This window comes from Gordionus sp. m RMFG-2023, chromosome 5 (genome assembly GCF_954871325.1).
Source record: "Gordionus sp. m RMFG-2023 chromosome 5, tfGorSpeb1-WG-v2, whole genome shotgun sequence".
NCBI lineage: Eukaryota > Metazoa > Nematomorpha > Gordioida > Chordodea > Parachordodidae > Gordionus > Gordionus sp. m RMFG-2023.
In genome coordinates this window covers 761,537-780,455 of record NC_088779.1, presented here as the reverse complement: position 1 = coordinate 780,455, position 18,919 = coordinate 761,537, and the positions used below count along the sequence as shown (strand labels likewise).

Here is an 18,919-nt window from a genome sequence, read left to right as displayed (position 1 = left end):
AATGATTATTATAATAAAAAATTGATCTCACGAAAAACAGATTTTAAAAATCTATCAGCTGTTAAATCGTGTCGGATCGCGTCCCACTAGGAATGCGGCCTAATGCGCAACCCGATAATTATTTTGCACAAATTTCACGGTCCGTTAAATTACCCACCCCAATTAATTTTCCGGTTATGACCGTTATAATTTCTTTTTTTTTAAAACTTTTTTCTTCCGGCACAGGCCCCCCCCCCAAAAGACGGCTAACTTAATAATTTAGAAACAGAAAAATTTTGCCCAAGTTCTTAAAATTTCGCTGGATAATATATGTCAAAAACCTTGTGAGCAAACAGGTTCGCGTAATATTTTTTCTGAGTAAAATATTAAGTTGGCCGTTTATTTAAAATCAGCTCGAATCGGACCCGACAAAGCTACCCGCCAGCCAGCCGAGTTTTAGCGCAGACCGGGCCGGTTTTGCAGATTCTCTAATCATCCAAATGATAATAAAGAATGTGCCTTTTTAATAAATATATTATTAATTTACCTTGTATCCTTTTTTAAAATAATTTATAATAATAATAATTTTAAAAAAAAAAAGGAAATTTTTTTCAAAAAGATATTACACGGTCAAAACTCGTAAATTTATTATGTTTTGATATATATATTAAGAAACAAATACAATTTTACCTTGTACATAATAAATAATATTTCAATTCTAAGTTTCAGCCAGATAGCTCCGTGAAGTTGGCCTAACATTTGGATGCAATAACGATGAATCATATCGTTTTTTAGTGCTTCGTTAGTGCTTAAATCCGTATAGTAGCCGAATTTAAGGGGAAAAGAAGTTATAAGCAAAAATAAAAATTTGTACCAACTTCAAATGTTTTATTTTTTTCTCTCTCCTTTTACCATTTTAATAAAAGGTTTAAATTTAGTTTTTTTAAAAAAAATGTTAAATAAAAAAAATTTTTTTTGCCATAAATCCAAAAAAATGTAACTTCGGTGGTGATAAAGGAAAAAAAATGATTAAAATTTTCGGTAACAATTTGTCACTCCAATATAAAGAAAAAAAATTTTTGGAAGGCCCTTTAAAATCGTCAATATATCGTGACCCACTGTTCGACTTGCTAACACATCGGTATTTTCTCCAGAGTCCAAATCGTGACCTTTCATCTTAGTCACATATTTATCTCTTTCTTCTCTATATATCACTATAAAAAAAAATACTTATAATTACACCTTTTTAATTTTGATTTGAATATTATAGAGTAGATAGATACATATAGAAGAAGCCGCTTTAATTGCTATAAACGATACATTAAATTTTAATATATTAGGCTTAAAAACGGTTTTGGTACAGCTACATATTGTATCGCTATTTTAGACAATGTTTTATGGAATGGATTAATATATAAGAAAAATTTTTAACCAAATCAGTAATGATACTTGAAGAAGAGAATATAAACGACTCAATCACAAATCGTAAAATTTTTGATATATATTTATATATATACTCTATTAATTGGATTGAAGTTCATTTACTTACGATATAAATAAGTTATAAAATTTGTTAGATGTTATTCAAATGATATGAAAGAATATACTTTAAATCTCGTAGTAAAATAGTTTATCAAATCCTTCAGTACAATTATATCGTGGAATAAATGTTAACTAAATTTTTTTTTAAATTTCAATAATAATAAATCCGCGAGGTGGCGTAAGTTCTTTTTTTAAAAAAATATTAATGCTCCATCCAGTTTGCGGTTATTAATATTATCGAAATTATAATTATTTTTTTTATTGAAGGATTTTTAACTATTCATTATGAGATAAAAAAGGGAAATACGACTATTATACGAACAGATGATCCTATAACTTCAGTTTTCTAGGCAACCTGTAGGATGCCAAAGTAATATTCTTTTATAGTTTATCTAGGCATTTAGTCAAACCCTAATATAATTGAATATAATCGAAGATTTGTCAACTATATCTACTCACCTTTTATAACAAAGAAATTTCTTGTACTCAGTTTGGACCTTGGAAATATTTTTAGGAAGCGATAATTAAATTTAAAAATTGGATCAATTGATTTTGAACACAGCTAAATTCCAGTATTAAATTTGTTTATTTTCGATTTAATATAGATGATTTTATTTATTAATTAAGTTTATAAAAAAAATAATTTTAATAATAAAAAATCTATCAAGCTTCAACCTGACATTCATTATGATTGATATTTTCCATTGTTTTTTAACACAGAATTTAGTGCAAGTTGGCTGACGTTGTGAAAATATAATTTATATGTTATTAATCTAATCTAATAATTAAAATAGCAATTATTTAATAATTTAGAAAGTCATATTAATTTTTAAATAATAAAATCAAATCTATATATAATACTTGATAGAATTTATAAAAGAAATCGTTCAATAGGCTATCTAAAAAAAATTTATTTTTAATTTTTCAGGAGGAAATTAGGGAGTTACTAAAAAAAAATTTTTTTTGCTTCAGGGTAACTATTCTAATTTTTTAGGGGTTTTGACCTGCACACCCCCCTCCCCAAGGGACGCTACTGGTCTAGTAGCAAGTCTCTCCTTGCCAATCTCAAAATCATATAATTTAGCTTTCACCCTCAACAATCATATAAATCTCTTGAAATAATCAACATTATCTCTTAGTTTTCTTTCTAAGTGCCAATATAATCATATTCACGATTCTCTCAGCTTCAGCCAATTCCATACGATTTTTTTAAAAAATGAGGCGTAAAAATGTGGTGTAATTAAATATTTTAAATGCATTCCAATGCAGAAACATAATCGGCTGTCATTTTTGAGAGCTAATAATGTATCTGCTTCAGATGAAGTATCTCATTCAGGATATCGAAAGCTACTTTTTGCAATATCATTCTTCTTGTAGTACAAGAAGCCTCAGAAATAATTCTGCTCAGCTAATTCGGTCTATCTCTTTGGATATCTGAACATTTTACACACTTTAGATATGTTGCCTAATCATAATCATATCATAGTTATTATCATTGAAAATTTATTTGGTTGATAAAATTATCTTGCATCATGTAAGAAAATATATACTTTAAAGTTTTCGTGGAAGGGAATGAAATATTAATATTAATTTTTTATCTTCTTTTTTTAGCTAAATTTAAAATAGAATATTGATTCAAAATTCGTGAAAAACCTTTTATATTTCGAAAAATTGCTATCTGCACTCCGGAAGCCGCTTAACTAAATTAATACATAAAATATTATTTAAAAAAATATGTTAATTCTATTGTTTTTTATTGTTTTTTAAAAAAAAACACAATTACATATTATATATAAATAATTTTAAAAATTATTCTAAAAAATATCTATTAAATACACAATAATGAATAGTATAAGAGGTAAAATGACATTTTTCAAATTCCTAAAAATGTAGTTTAAAATTGAGGATTTTTTAAATTTTTTTTAGATAATTTCACTATTTTGGATGATTAGTTCATTCTTCGGTCCAAGGTGTAATTGGGGACAAAATTTTGAATATTCGTTCCTAATTATAAAAATATATGTCTATATATATAAAAGGGAATATATAATTAAATAATGTTATTTGTATACGCTTAAATATAACATAAGTTCCTCTAATACATTCTTTTGAGAATATAGCTTCAACTTTGGAGAAGGCATTTAACTCACAATCTCAATGCTTTATTATGGACTTTCTTTGGCACACGCGATAAAAAGAAAGAAAGAAAGAAAGAAAGAAAGAAAGAAAGAAAGAAATGAAAATGTATTATTTAATTATGAGTATGACGTTATTTTTGTGATTTTCTAACAATAAAAAAAAAGATTAATATTTTTTAAATAATTATATTCTTTTAAAGTATAGGCTTATATACAAAAAAACGAGAGTGTGTGTATCAGGACTACTAGTTCTATTTCTAATTCTAATTCTTAATTGGTTCTGGTTCCGTCATTCAACTTAAAAGATCCAATCGTTTTGCTAGCTAGGCGATTAAAAGGATGTAGTCAGATCAATCCCGAAATTTGATAGGTTCAAATTTAACAAATTATGTTTCAAATTCTTAGAAATTTGCGCATGACGATAAAGAGTCAATAAACAACTAACTTTAAGCTTGATGGAAAACGATTTTCAATATTTGATTGATACCCGCGCTTTTTTCTCTCCGAGCAGTTACCGCTTCCCGCCTTTTCGCGCCGAATTTTTGGGTAATAATATTCTATTGATGAAGATTCCGATTGAGAATCCAACATTGAGTCGAGATCGAACGATGCAAACTTGTCAGCTTCTATAGGATTTTTAAAAAAATTTTATTTAGCCTAATTACAAGGTAAAAAAAAAATTTATAGAGAAGAGAAGTTGCAGAATCGCATTTGTCAATTTCGATTAGGCGACCCATTAGAAAATCCAAACTCGCCGAAAATAGAAAATATGTCTTAACTAAATTAGAAAAAGAGGACTTGTGCCGAAATAGAAGATTTAGGCATGCTAAATTAAAAGGCAGAGTCAGGCACACTTTCGCGCACCCTCAGTGAGGCCAGCTGATAGTAAGCAGGCACTTCTATTACTTGGAATCGGAGGGATGGCATGATTGTTTTACCATTATTTAAATCGTAAGATGTAGAAAGTCATAATGTCTTCAATAGAATAAAAGGAGTTTAAGGGTAAGGTAGAATAGGGTAGGTTAAGGGAATTTCGATTTTCTATTGTTTTTAATTTTGACTTCCTTTCTTTTTTGTTATTTTTCATTTAGTTATCCTCATTTTTTTTTTGTTTTTTGTTATTATTCAGATTTCTTTCTAATTTTCGTTTTTTAATTCACATTTTTTTCTTCTCTTTAAGTAGCAGGGGGTAATATTGTAACTGGCTTAGGAGGGGGGGTAGTAGTGCCGTATGTTATAGTGATTATGGAAGATTGGAAATATATTATTTTATTGTCATTGGCTTAAGGGGGTGTAAAAGTGATTATAGAAGGTTGACAAGATATTATCTTATTGTCATTGGCATAAGTGATTGTAGAAGTGATTACAGAAGGTTGAGAAAAGATATTATTAAATTGTCATTAGCTTAAGGGGGGTGGGGGTGTAGTGGTGTCTTACGTAATAGTGATTATCGACGGATGAAAAGATATTATTATAAACTCATTTTTAAACTATAATAACAATAAAAATGTCAAAAATACGAAAATAAATAATTATTATAACTAATACTATCGAAAGTTTCCATGTAACGTAATCTGGTTAGTTTGTCGCTGTCCCTGTTCAAACTGTCTTTTAAAGTTTGACTCAGCATGAGAGCTTCCTTTGAGTAAATATTTTTTTTGTAAAAGGTATATTTATTATATCATCATTACATTTGGTTTATAATAATTTAATATATCTTGTTTGACAAAAATAAGAATTTTTAAAGGTGACAAATATTTAAATTTAATGAAAGTTTATATGTTATAGGAAAAAATCGTTGCCGTATTGACTTTGTATTCACCTATAAACTAAATGAAAAAATTTCCACTTATTCCATAAGTTTTAGTAACCAGATAAAATTTGGATTGCGATATAGAAGTTTTAATTTACTGAATACCTATATGCTAGAAACATGGCCATTCCAGCCCCAGAGTTTGGAAATGATAATATCATCTTGAAGATATTTTTTTAAGCATATAAAATTACAAAATATTTATTTACTTATAAAAGTTTACAGATTTTGAAATTTTTTAAGGTAAAATTTCATCCCAGCATGTGCAAGAATATTTACCCATTACAAAATTTTAGGCTTTCAAATAATTATAAATATTTATTTATTGAATTTTTATAAAAAAAATTCTGAATTTAAAAAAGAAATCATAAGCTGATTGGTTAAAATAACGTTTCAGATTTATAACGTATATATGTATCTGTTTTAGATTCTGCGCATGCTGGAATAAATTTTTTTTTTAGTAAGATTAGAGTTTCCAATTACCGGAAATAACATATTGACTCGTTATCTTATTTGTTAAACGACTCTATTTGAGCCGATTTTTAAAAAAACGGCTAACTCAATATTTTAGCCAGAAAAAATATTCACTCAAGTCCTGAAGATTCAGGTCATAGATGGCACGGCACAAAGGTTTGATTTGGACATCTATTAGCGATATCTCGAGACTTATGCCTATTTTTCTGGCTAAAAATACTGAGTTAGCTTTTTACAAAATGGGCTTATATCCGAGCCGTTTAACACTAACACTGACGTAACCAGTGTTATAATGTATTAATTTTCTAAATAAAATATAATAAAAATTGATATTATATGTCCTAGTATGTGTTATATTACAAGCGTGTATTTCCATTTACTTTTGTTAAACGTCAATCAGATGGATTATATACATCTGATTGGTGGAGAATTATTATTATTATATGGAAAGAAAAATGCCAATTATAATAATATATATTTTTCGATATATTTTTTTTATTCATTATTAAAGTTTTGAAATTTAAAAGGAAAAAATTATTTTATAAATTAAGAGATTATAAAAGATATTTTTTTTTCCCCGATATTTATTATTAAATTTGTCGTAAACGATACATATTCTAATATAATGTTAATCAATTTTTATAGATATATATATATTAGTTTTATCAATTGTATATAATTAATGAAATGTCAGTCATTTCTGAAAAATATGTTGTTGATTTTTTTTTACAAAGAATCACTTTTTAATTTTTCATGATTTTTTTAATGATAAAAACCTTTAAATTTTTACTTACTGTGTCTTAATAAAAATATAGATACAATCCGTTCTATGTTTCCTTATTTTATAATTCTGAATTTAGCTCTTTAATTCAGTAGTTTTTCTTTCTGAGTTTATTTTTATATTAGAATTTAGTCTCACTTTTTTTCATATAGTTAACATTAAGTTTTTTTTTAATCAAAACTTTCGTTAATATAATTTTTTTGATAAAATTTTTGCAAAAGTTTTGGAAAATTCATTTTTAAATAAGGATATTATAAATTGTATAATAGTAATTTACGTTTTGTAAATTTGAAATTAAATCAATAAAGTTAATAAAATATATTCTTCCGAGGACACCGTTTTACTATACTTTCAAAGTCGTAATATAATATACTAAATGTCAGTCATTTTTATGACACGAAGAATTAATTTTCCTTGGGGGGGGGGAAGAAGTGAGAATGGGGAGATTACGAGATGCCAGCTGAAAAAGAACAAAGAAGATATATTGGATTACTGGGACCAATTTTGTAATGTGTTAGTTATTGGTATTTGTTTATATATTTTTTTTATTAGTTTTGTTATTTTAGTATTGTGAATAAAAGGGACTTTTGGATTTAAAAGATATATTATTAAAGGGATGGGTTGAGAATTTCTCTAATTCTTGTTCAGTATTTTTTTTATTTTTTAAAGTTTTTGCAAACATTTTTATTTGGTTTTTACTTTTTTTTAAAACTAAGATCCGGAATGGAATTGAACCGCCATACCGATTGGTTCGACTTTCTGGAAGTAACCAATGAGAAAAAAGCGGTAACCCTTTTCAAATTCTCAAAATTATGCTAATTTTAAATGATCCCCTCCCTACCCCCCTTACACTAACCCGCCACCCATATTCCCCCCCCCCCCCAAAAAAAATTTATTTTTTAAACTTTATGAAATCTGTTTTGAATGGATTTGATCTTTTGGGATATTCCGTCCATGATTGGATCGTATATAAATTCTGGGGAATATAAAAGCAGTAAGGAATTATCGTCCAGGAAATCGTTCCTATTTTCCTTCTCGCACATATTGCTGAATGATATTCAATTAATTTATATATATAAAATAAAAATTTCTTTGATAAAAAGTGGAGAGAGTTAGTGATCATTTCGATTTTATTAATAATATAATTTTGTTTCAAAAACCAAAAAATTAAATAATAATTTTTTTTATAATTTTTAAGATCTTCTCAGTAATGTTGTTGCTCCATCTGAGCCGATTTCGCAAAAAAAGGGCTAACTCAAAATTTTATCCAGATAAACATATGCGAGCCTGGCCCCCAAGGTCTAAGCATCTCCCAATGGCGACGAAGGTCTCGTGACTTTAGGCAAATATTTTTATAGTTAAACTGAGTTTGCCGTTTTTTAAAAAAATTAAGCCTTCTTCTAAAACACAAACTGAACTGTTTCGTCCATAATTCAATCTGATCCAAAAATAATGAATAAATGATCCCTGTCTTGTTGAATTTTTTTGAGAAATTATAAATATTAAAAACTGATTTCGATGACTTAAGAAAATGTTATTTCTTCGACAATTGGAAAAAAAAATAAATATGCTAAATATGAATCTCAACATATTTGGGACAAATTTTCCAATTTTCCAAATTTGCTATATAATATGAATTTTAATCACTGCGAAGATATTTCTTACTTGTCGTTCTAAATTTAGGGTTCTAAGAATTAAATTCTAGATAACGGGCGGAAGGAAAAAAACTGGAAAAATGTCATCATCGAATTTTGTTCCCATGACTCGTTTCCTTCATATCCTTCCTACTGAATCCCCTAAATTATCTTTAGAAATTCTTTCTAATTCGATCCACTTAAAAGTTTTAGCTGATTATTTGGGCTCAGTCTACAGTAGAAACAAGGAGGCGGGGGGGAAATTTTAATTATATTTTACTGACTTCTGGAAATCGAGATCGATGTTTGACATGTCCTGTAGATATGAGGGTGATCTGTCTCGGCTTGAAGTGTATTTATAATTCAATCCATCTGTTGCACCTATAATTTTTTTATTTAAAAAAATAAGTTTTGATAAATATATCGCGATTGGAGTTGTATGAGAATAATACGTCATAGAGAAACCATTATTAACTTCTCCGCCATTTTCTCACCGACTCCATTTTTTTTTTTTGCAAAATAAAAACTAGAAAGTGTGTGATTAGTATTTAAAAAAAAATATATATATTGGAGTAATTGGGAGAAGTAACTATCTTATGTTCAATGACTTAAGACTGAAGATGTTTTCATTAAAAAAATAATATGCGCCAATGAAAACAGCTGGGGACGCCATTTTGATTACCCATATTATTATTTAAAAATTTTTTAAACGAGAGGGCCAATTTATTCCTATGTCTGACGCAAACTTTATTAAAGAATCACCTTGTCATCGATATAAAAAGGAAAGCAAGTTTATCAATTTAATGGTGGTTTTTTAACACGAGCCTAATTTCCATATGGGTTACCAAAATGGCGGGTCCAGCTGATTTGCGTTCGACGACGCCTTCAAGCATTATAAACGCATAGTCAGTCTAGGTATTATTATATGTCATTGCATATGTTTATAGTTTATCATAAATTTTGTTATCTTCAAGTATATTTTTCTCAAATGCTTGGGGCTTCGAGCACTCCGATTGTCAAAAAATTTAAAATATCTCGCAAAATGATTGGCAGCTAAGAATGACATTTTAAAATATCATTTCTTTGAGAACTCATAAAATATTGAATAACGAATTTGAATTATATTACTTTCAAGCCTAAATTTTTATTTTTTTTGTTATTTGAAAGCATAGCTCAGTGAAGAAAACACGAATAAATAAGCTCACGCCTGAATGCTTAATAAATTTTCCTCGGCTCACCCCTGTAGATCGCGCCGGATCAGCTGATTAGGAAGGAAGGAAGGAAGGGAGGAAGGAAGGAAGGAAGGAAGGAAGGAAGGAAGGAAGGAAGGAAGGAAGGAAGGAAGGAAGAATATATATATAATTACGGTGTTCTCTGAGTCCTTCGTCGAAACCCTCGTCGTACTGTGTCAGGCTTCGGTTACTTCCCAAAGTTTTGTCGGTACGTTCGTCCACGAGTCCCGAATCGTTAAAATCCTTTGGGCTCCCATATTTATTGTTGTCTTTTATAGTTCGGGTTAGCTCGTAACAAATTTTCTCAAGATTTTCCTTTAGCCAAAATAAAAGGAAGAAAGAAAGAAAGAAATAAGCAAATGCAAACGTAATTTCTTAATTATGCTAATTAATTAGGGTTTAGGGAATTTAAAGGTTATTTTATGGATAGATTTGGGAATCCGCAAAAGTTATAGCGATGCGCTCAAGCGGACGCGTAAATTTAAAATACGGCTAAGATTTAGTTTTGAGCCACGAATTAATTACGCGTTTGTTCGAACGACATCGCGTTTACTAATAAAACGAGGCCTTAAGATTACGAAGGTATAATGCGTCAAGCGGGTGCGGACTATTAACCATTGACAGATAAGTATTCTTTCAAATATGCCCGAAGTTTTAATAATAAAATTGATTATACTAATTAATTAAAATGGTGAAAGAATTTTTAAAATAACTTGTTTTTAAGAAAGTAATAATAGAGATAGATTGGGTAATATGTGTTTTTTTCCCGGCATTGTGCTATTTTATCAACCTTTAGATAATTTTTTGAGCGCATTTTTAAAGATTTATGCATCCGAATTTGCCGGAAACGTATTCATTCCATCACGTTTAGAAAAACCTATCTTACGAATTTGTAGACACTTTTGTTGTTTAACCTTTGAGTGATTTTTATAATTTATATAAAATATATATAAAAGTTCGTGGAAAAATTGTCTACACATTCGTAAGATAGGTATATTCCAAACATGATAGAATATATTTCCGGTAAAAATCCTATTTTTAAATTTTTAAATAAAACGCGTTTTGACGATAACATATGTATCTTTCTCTTCTAAAGATAAGAATTTTAAGTTTAAATTAAATTAAATTGTAACTATTTCCTGACTATACTTTTTGCCTATTTAAAATTGCGAAAAAGAAATAAATTATAACTATAATTTGGTATTAATGTCTATTTCTCTTGGGGAAACAATATTTCCCCTTATTTATTATATACTGTTTCACTTCATTCCCCTTTGTAAAGGTTGAGGAGTGAATTTATAATAAACTTTGAGTGTTATATTAATCTAAAAAAAACAGAAAAAAAATTGGAAATAATTTACGATTCTCTGGATCAAGGCGTCAGTTTGAGTTTGGTTTGATGCCTTCCTTCCAAAGCTTTGCGAGTAAAAAATTGTTTAAGTATTTTAACATTTGGGTTATTTTTAAAATATTCTATCATCTGAATATCATCAGCAAATATAAAATTTATAAATCTAATCTTTAAATAGTTCAAATTTTTTCAAAAAGGGGGGGGGGGGTATAATTGAATTATTATTTTTCTGGCATCTCCTTCCTTTATACTCTGGCATGTTAGAAAATTGAACCAATTTGAAAGATGATAGGTAGAAATGAGCCATAAATAAATAAATTCCTTTTTTTAGACTTATTTATTCGTCAAATATTTTGTTTTTAAAAATGCTTATTGGGTGGCGTCAGGAGATACAGGAGAACCAATAAAAACAGGGGGAATTTTTGGACCAATAGGTGAATTGCACGTAAATAATTGGTATTTAAAATTGTCGATAAGAGAAATCAAAGTATAGGGATCAAAATTTTTTGGCCCAACATGGGCAGTACATTTTCCGATACAAAAATAGTTGATAGGAAAATTTGATTGGCATTTAGAAATTTGGTTAAATTAGGGAGTTGTAGGAATTATCGAGAGCCCAAATAAGACATTAGTGTATTTAATTTAATAATATATGAAAATTTATGGATTATAATTACCGATCAGTTGAGAGTGAATCCCTAGTCTTTGGTTCGATAGAAGAAAATTTATCCATCACGTGACTCAGTTGCCGGATGCTATCTCTAGTTTCATTTTTAAAAGACCTTTTTTTAAAATAATTTTTTTTTTTATTTGTATATAGCAGAGTTGTTAAATGATACTTTTTAAATGGATCTAGATACAGATACAACGTCTAAAATTATATATAGATACAGATTATTTAATCAAAAATCATTCAAGATACAGATACCACATTTTTATATCTAGATACAGGATCTAGATCCTTTAACAACTCTGGTATATAGTATATATATAATTATAATGTGGGTGTAAAACGCCTCGCACAAACCGGTTCGAATCGGATCCGCGTCTAATCTGGCTGAACTCGGATCGGGATCACATTCTTAGGAGTCGGTTGAGCCGATTTATGAGATGAACTCTGTCAAAAATTTACATTATATTTTTTCTTTCCTAATGCTCATTTTTAAGATCTTAGTATTTTTTAAAACATATTTCCGTCTATCTTAGTGCTAAACAGATCTTAACAGTTGCGAGGACGCCCAATTTTGGTTCGTTAAACAAATATTTTGGTTTGGAAAGAGTCACCAAGAGTATGTTACCTAAATTCTAAGGAGCCTTCTTTTTTTAGGCTTTTTAGAAGGAAAGCTCGACAGAACGGCTTAGCAGTCTACTTTGTTTAGAAAATACAAACATTTTGATTTGGAACACCAAGAGTATGTTACTGTTACCTAAATTCTAAATAGCTTTCTTCTTCTTAGGCTTTTTAGAAGGAAAGCTCGACAGAACGGCTTAGCAGTCTACTGTGTTTAGAAAATACAAATATTTTGGTTTGGAAAGAGTCACCGAGAGTATGTTACTGTTACCTAAATTCTAAATAGCTTTCTTCTTCTTAGGCTTTTTAGAAGGAAAGCTCGACAGAACGGCTTAGCAGTCTACTGTGTTTAGAAAATACAAATATTTTGGTTTGGAAAGAGTCACCGAGAGTATGTTACTGTTACCTACGTAAATTCTAAATAGCCTCCTCCTTTTTAGGCTGGCTCTTTTAGAAGGAGAGCTGTACAGACTGCTAAGCAGTCCACTCTTTAGGAATAAGACCAACCAGGGACAAGATTCTATTTCTTATAAAAAAAATTGTTTTGAAAAATACTTTTTAACTCATATTATTTGTTTATATTATCTATCCCATCTTTTTTATAAAAATCAAAAGTGTGTTTTCTCCGTTTCGCGCGTTAAATCTGAAGGTCATCAAAGAAAAAACTAGAAAAAGAATAAAAAATTAACTTTAACTGACATGAATTCTTCTCTCAACATCTTCATCTCGTTTTTCGTGGATGAATATTCCTCGGTAACCATCCCATTCACGTATTTATCCAGATCGGAAGAATCTTTGTAGCTTCCTTTGTTGATGTCGGCTACGTTCACGCTTTTGGCCCTGTAAATAGGGTGCTTTTCGACTATGACGTTCATTTGGGAGTCGCTTAGTTTATTATTATCTATTTGCGACTTTTTGAGCCAAGATGATAGGGTGGTGGGTTGGGGTAGAGATATTTAAATATTATTTTAAAAATTATAATTTAGAAAAAATATATTTTTCTTAAATTTTAATCAATCGTTAGTATTTTCTGAATGAGTGACATCTTTAAATCAAAAATAATTATTTGATTGGATGAGAATTGTGGTATTATTGAGGTCATTCCATGTGACCTGGTATTCCACTAGGGGTTGAAGAAATCTTAGATTTTAAAATAGTTTATAGTTGAAGGTTTTTTTAAACACGTGATTTTGAAGGAATAATACCTCAGCATACCCCAGCACCTGTGTAGCACCTATCTTATCAATTTCAGACAATTTCACTGTAAAATTATGAACTCAATAATTTATTAAGGATAATATCAAAGTTATCGCAAAATTGTCTGAATAGGCCATGGTGACGTAAGTTTTTCTGGAATAAGGGTTTATCCGGAATCCTCACATGAGAATTTGGAATCTTTCAAATTCAAAAAAAAAATCTTCAAGACCAAAAAAATAAACTTCCATATCATTAGAGCTTTATATACTACTCAATGATATCTATTATATTAGTTGGCGATGTCCTTTAAAAGTTTACATACATTAGTGTTGTTAGAACGGTCGATTTGAAGCCAGATTTTTAAAAGGAAAAAAAAGAAAGAAAGAAAGAAAGAAAGAAAGAAAGAAAGAAAGAGAAAGAAAGAAAGAAAAGAAAGAAAATGGCTAACTCCATATTTTATCCAGAATAATATTATGCAAGGCCTAAAAATTTTGCTCCATAGATGGCGCAAAAGTCCAGACATCGATTAGCGAAATCTCGCGGCTTGGGCGATATTATTCTGGCTAAAATATTGTGGTAGCAGTTTTTAAAAATCGGCTCAAAACGCGCCGTTTAACAAGACTACTTGGGAGTCATCGTAGCGACATATTTTGGTGTTTCCAAGTCGATTAAATGTGTACTAATTTTTTTATAATTTTTATATTTAAAATAAGAATCAATATTATCAGCTCAAAAGTGCCTCACGGGAACGGGAAAGCTCATTCTTACCCCGGGTATACCTCATCCTTTCCTCGAGCTAGTTTTTATTTTCTTGAAAAATTAATATTGCTGAAAAAAATAATGCAACATAAAAGTAAATAAGGGCAATAAAATGAGATATTTATTTATTTCGATATTAATTTTATCGACCTCTGCCTTTTAGGGCTCACATGCACCCCGGTCTGTCTCCCCCTTAGCATTTATACATCATTTATACCAACATATATATAAAGGATAGAATAGAGCTATAAAATTATATTTAAAAAACTAACCTTGACGCTATTTCCTTTTTGAATGCTTGATAAATTAGGGGTTGGCAGTCGATTTTTCTCGTGATCATGAATGGTTTCCATGATCGTAACTTTGTTTTTGATCCCAGGTAAATCTCTTCTTCCGCCCTTGGAATCCTTAGAATCCTCCGTAGTTACAGATCTCGATTTGTTCGAAGAATCTATTTTCAAAGAACTCTTTCAATTTTTGTTTTGAAATTATAATTATAAAAAAATTTAAAATTTTTGTGACCAATCAAGTTCAGATTAAAAAAAATGAATTCGAAATTAATTCAAAATTAGTCACGTGGATTTTAAAATTAATCACGTGTTTCTGGGTTTTTTCGGTGTTTATGATAATTAAATAAACCTAATATCTGAGTAGTATTAAAAATATATATAATTTATATAATACTTTTCTGTCGGGCTTGGAAAACGAGTTATCAATTATAGCCATGGTATTGACACTATTCTTACGGCTAGGAGACTCCAAATATTTGGTGTCACCTAAGCCTCTACGGGTAGCCTTTGGATTAGAACCATATCCGCTAATGGAATCGTCGCTAAAATCGATACTTTCGACCATCTTCTGGTCACTCATTTTGCCATCGTATCTCTGATAATCCTTTTTACCCGTTAACGTTCGATCATTATACACGTGATTGGCTGTGGTGAGACCCGAACCCTTCGAACTCCGCTCTTCTAAACTTTCGCTCTCATTTCCGCTTTTCATTTTTAAATTTTCCGGTTTGTATTTGCTCGTTTCCGCCGAATAACTAACCCTTTTATTTGTGAGACGCCCGGAAGGGGCATTTATATCGCTCGTTTTTTCTGCTATTACAGAGTTTTCGCCATCATCACTGCTGAAGGATTGCTCTTTAGACTTTTTACCAATATCCAGACTTTTAATTTTATCTTCTTCATGATTCTTATTTTTATCCGCGAAATCTTTCACGCTATCCCGCCGTTTCTTGGCATCTCTTTTAGCAGAAGAATTTGAGCCTTCGGAAATGTCTTGGCTATCATCGCTAGCTTTGCTAATCCTGGGGGAAGAATTGGACTCGGAAGAAGAAAAGGAAATTTGGTTTTTGAGTATGTCTCCCGTATCCTGGCCCGATAAAGAGGAAGAGGAACTCGAAGCTGAGAATGAAACCTTTTCTTTCTTTATTTTATTTTTATCGGAATGTAACAGAGTTTCCAATAGAATTCAGTGTAATTTACCCCAAACTTAACCATTTAAATCATTCATAGCGCGCGTACAAGAAATTCCAAAGATGTATAAAGTACCCCTACCCTTGATTCAGACAATTCATTATAATCAAATTATGAAAATCGATTTTCCAAATATAAATTTTAACTCAAAATTTCTTGGCAAATTTGACACTGATATTCATGGTATAGGGCAGACAACTGTTGGAATACTATTTCTGGGCAATCTTTATTAGAATACTATTTCCGGGAATCTCTAAAAAAATTTTAAAAAAATGCGCGCTATAAACGATCAATGTTAAAGAATCCATATACTTTCTATTCTTTCAATTTCTTTATATAACTTTTCCTTTCTTTCTTAGCTTTAGTTCTTTCTTTCTTGCATCTTTCTTTCTTTTGTCTTTCTTTCTTTCTCGAGATTTTCGCTAATGGATCACCAAAATTTGTTCCATCTGTTGACCAAAATTTTCAGGGTTGGGGAAATATTATTTTCTGGATAAAATATTGAGTTAGCCATTTTTAAAAATGGGGCTCAAAACGAGCCATTTAACAACACTAATTATCAGTAATGATTTTTGATTGGCTAATGAGAGCCAATCAGGATCGGTTCAGATTGCTTCACGACGAAGAAGAACCTTTCAAGAATGGTCGTCGTCAGCTGAATTTATAATCGAGTTTAGAAACCAAATAGAATCTAGTTATTTTATTCGCAAAAACACACTTAGTTATTAAGGCAATGGTATGGGTTTATGGTAAGTAATTGTGTTGTATTAAATTTTAAAATCTGGGGAACTGTTTTGGTAAATCATCATATGTTGGCCGACGCCATCTCTAATGGACCCTAAGCTTAAATGACAAAAAATTAAACAAAAGAAAGAAGAAAGAAAGAAAGAAAGAAAGAAAGAAAGAAAGAAAGAAAGAAAGAAAGAAAGAAAGAAAGAAAGAAAGAAAGAAAGAAAGAAAGAAAGAAAGAAAGAAAGAAAGAAAGAAAGAAAGAAAGAAAGAAAGAAAGAAAGAAAGAAAGAAAGAAAGAAAGAAAGAAAGAAAGAAAGAAAGAAAGAGAAAGAAAGAGAAAGAAAGAGAAAGAAAGAAAGAAAGAAAGAAAGAAAGAAAGAAAGGAAAGAAAGAAAGAAAGAAAGAAATAAAGAAGGAAAGAACTTTCCATAACTAAAAAGCTAATTTTTTCTTTCTTAAACATAAAAATGGATATGATAGATTAATAAGACATTTATTAGCTGGATGTAAAAAAACAATCAAAATAAATCGACAATTATGAAAATAAAAAATCATTTAAAATTATATATCAAAGAAATTAAAATTAATGAAATTAAAATTAATGAAAAAAAAACCTTCGAAAGGCTTCTAGAATTTTCGAGAATCTTGGAATGTTGCTTGGATATTTTTCTCGGTTCTATTTCATCCCTCGATATATTCTTCAGCAGGGAAGATAACGTCGCGTTAGAACTTCTAGGGTTTCTCAAATTTAAAACCATCTTTTTTTTTCTTCTAATTTTTATATAATTTATTTTATTTATTTTTTATTTTTATATTTTATTAAAAAATAAAATAAATAATTTTTATTAAATTTAAAAATTAATTACCTCTCTGTCTTTTATTTTGATATTATTATTTTTACCTTTACGTTGTAAAATAATATCGATTTTCCTCTATAACAAAAAAAACAGGATAAAAATTATAAATATTTTAAATTGTATTTTGATGATTTAGGTAAAACTTGTCTAATTTGGGCTCTTGATAATTCGGGAAAAACTCACTAATTTGACTAAAAATTCAAATTCCTTAGAAAATGTGAATGGTCTTGATGATGGGCAACTGTCAAAATTGGGGGAAAAAAATCTTGGTTCCCTAACAGTTCCCAAATTTGAAATTTGACAGGTTTCATTGAATATTGTTTTAACATAAAAGAGCAGATGAGGTAGAGAGGTTGATTTATTATTTCTTCACCTGATTGGTTAATTTTAGAAGTCACGTGGGAATAAAATATTTAAAAAAATAATATTTATTAATAAATTCTACTACAAAAGGTTTATTATGCAATGTGTACTTATTTAATCAGAAACAAAATTAAGCCCCTACGGTTCTAAATAGACAATTTGTATTTTATTTTACAAGAAATGTTCTTTCTTTCTTTCTTTCTTTCTTTCTTTCTTTCTTTCTTTCTTTCTTTCTTTCTTTCTTTCTTTCTTTCTTTCTTTCTTTCTTTCTTTCTTTCTTTCTTTCTTTCTTTCTTTCTTTCTTTCTTTCTTTCTTTCTTTCTTTCTTTCTTTCTTTCTTTTCTTTCTTTTCTTTCTTTTCTTTCTTTTCTTTCTTTTTCTTTCTTTTCTTTCTTTTTCTTTCTTTTCTTTCTTTCTTTCTTTCTTTCTTTTCTTTCTTCTTTCTTTCTTTTTCTTTTCTTTCTTTCTTTCTTTCTTTCTTTCTTTCTTTCTTTCTTTCTTTCTTTCTTTCTTTCTTTCTTTCTTTCTTTCTTTCTTTCTTTCTCTTTCTTTCTTTCTTTCTTTCTTTCTTTCTTTCTTTCTTTCTTTCTTTCTTTCTTTCTTTCTTTCTTTCTTTCTTTCTTTCTTTCTTTCTTTCTTTCTTTCTTTCTTTCTTTCTTTCTTTCTTTCTTTCTTTTCTTTCTTTCTTTCTTTCTTCTCTTTCTTTCTTTCTTTCTTTTTCTTTCTTTCATAATATACTATATAAAATATATAATTGAGGGATATTGACACGAACCAAAAAATATATAAAATAAGATTTGAAATATTTTTTTGGGGCTTATATGGGTGTTGTTAAAAAGGTACTTTTAAAAGCGGAACGCTACCACTATTTTTCGAAAATAAGACGCAACCAATCATCTTTATAAAAATAGCTTGTATGCTACTTATATTATCATCTTAAAAATTTTTGGTAAATTAAAATCCTTTTCATTTTTCTTCATAAATCTTGTTGAGGGTTATAACATTTTCATATTCAATTTTTTTTACAGAAAAACATTTTTTGACATTTACCTGTCATACTGTCAATCAAGAAAGACATATAATTTATTTCCGCTTAGAGATTTATATCTATTTAAAAAATTTTTTTTAGAAAAATCTTGTTTTCATTTTTTTTTAAAAGTGAAGAACAATATGCCAAATATTATTCAAAAATTAAAACAGATTGCTCTAAAAAAATATGATGGACATGTGACCAAAGGTGTTTGTCACTGACAGGTGAGGGGGGGTGCTTAAACGATACATTTTTTAAATTATAA

General features: G+C 29.1%; 1 protein-coding gene across 1 annotated transcript; it reads right to left on the bottom strand.

The window, feature by feature from the left end:
- Positions 1-3,417: 3,417 nt before the first annotated feature.
- On the bottom strand, positions 3,418-17,162 carry LOC135929747 (putative uncharacterized protein DDB_G0277255). The gene is made up of 12 exons (XM_065466450.1): positions 17,019-17,162; positions 14,876-15,622; positions 14,464-14,658; positions 12,935-13,146; positions 11,622-11,726; positions 10,955-11,009; positions 9,728-9,908; positions 8,646-8,742; positions 7,633-7,774; positions 5,208-5,298; positions 4,147-4,285; positions 3,418-3,525 (listed from the first exon to the last, which is right to left on the bottom strand). The coding sequence occupies exons 1-12, from the start codon at positions 17,160-17,162 to the stop codon at positions 3,444-3,446; spliced, it is 2,190 nt and encodes a 729-aa protein (XP_065322522.1). The 3' UTR covers positions 3,418-3,443.
- Between the last annotated feature and the right edge of the window lie 1,757 nt (positions 17,163-18,919).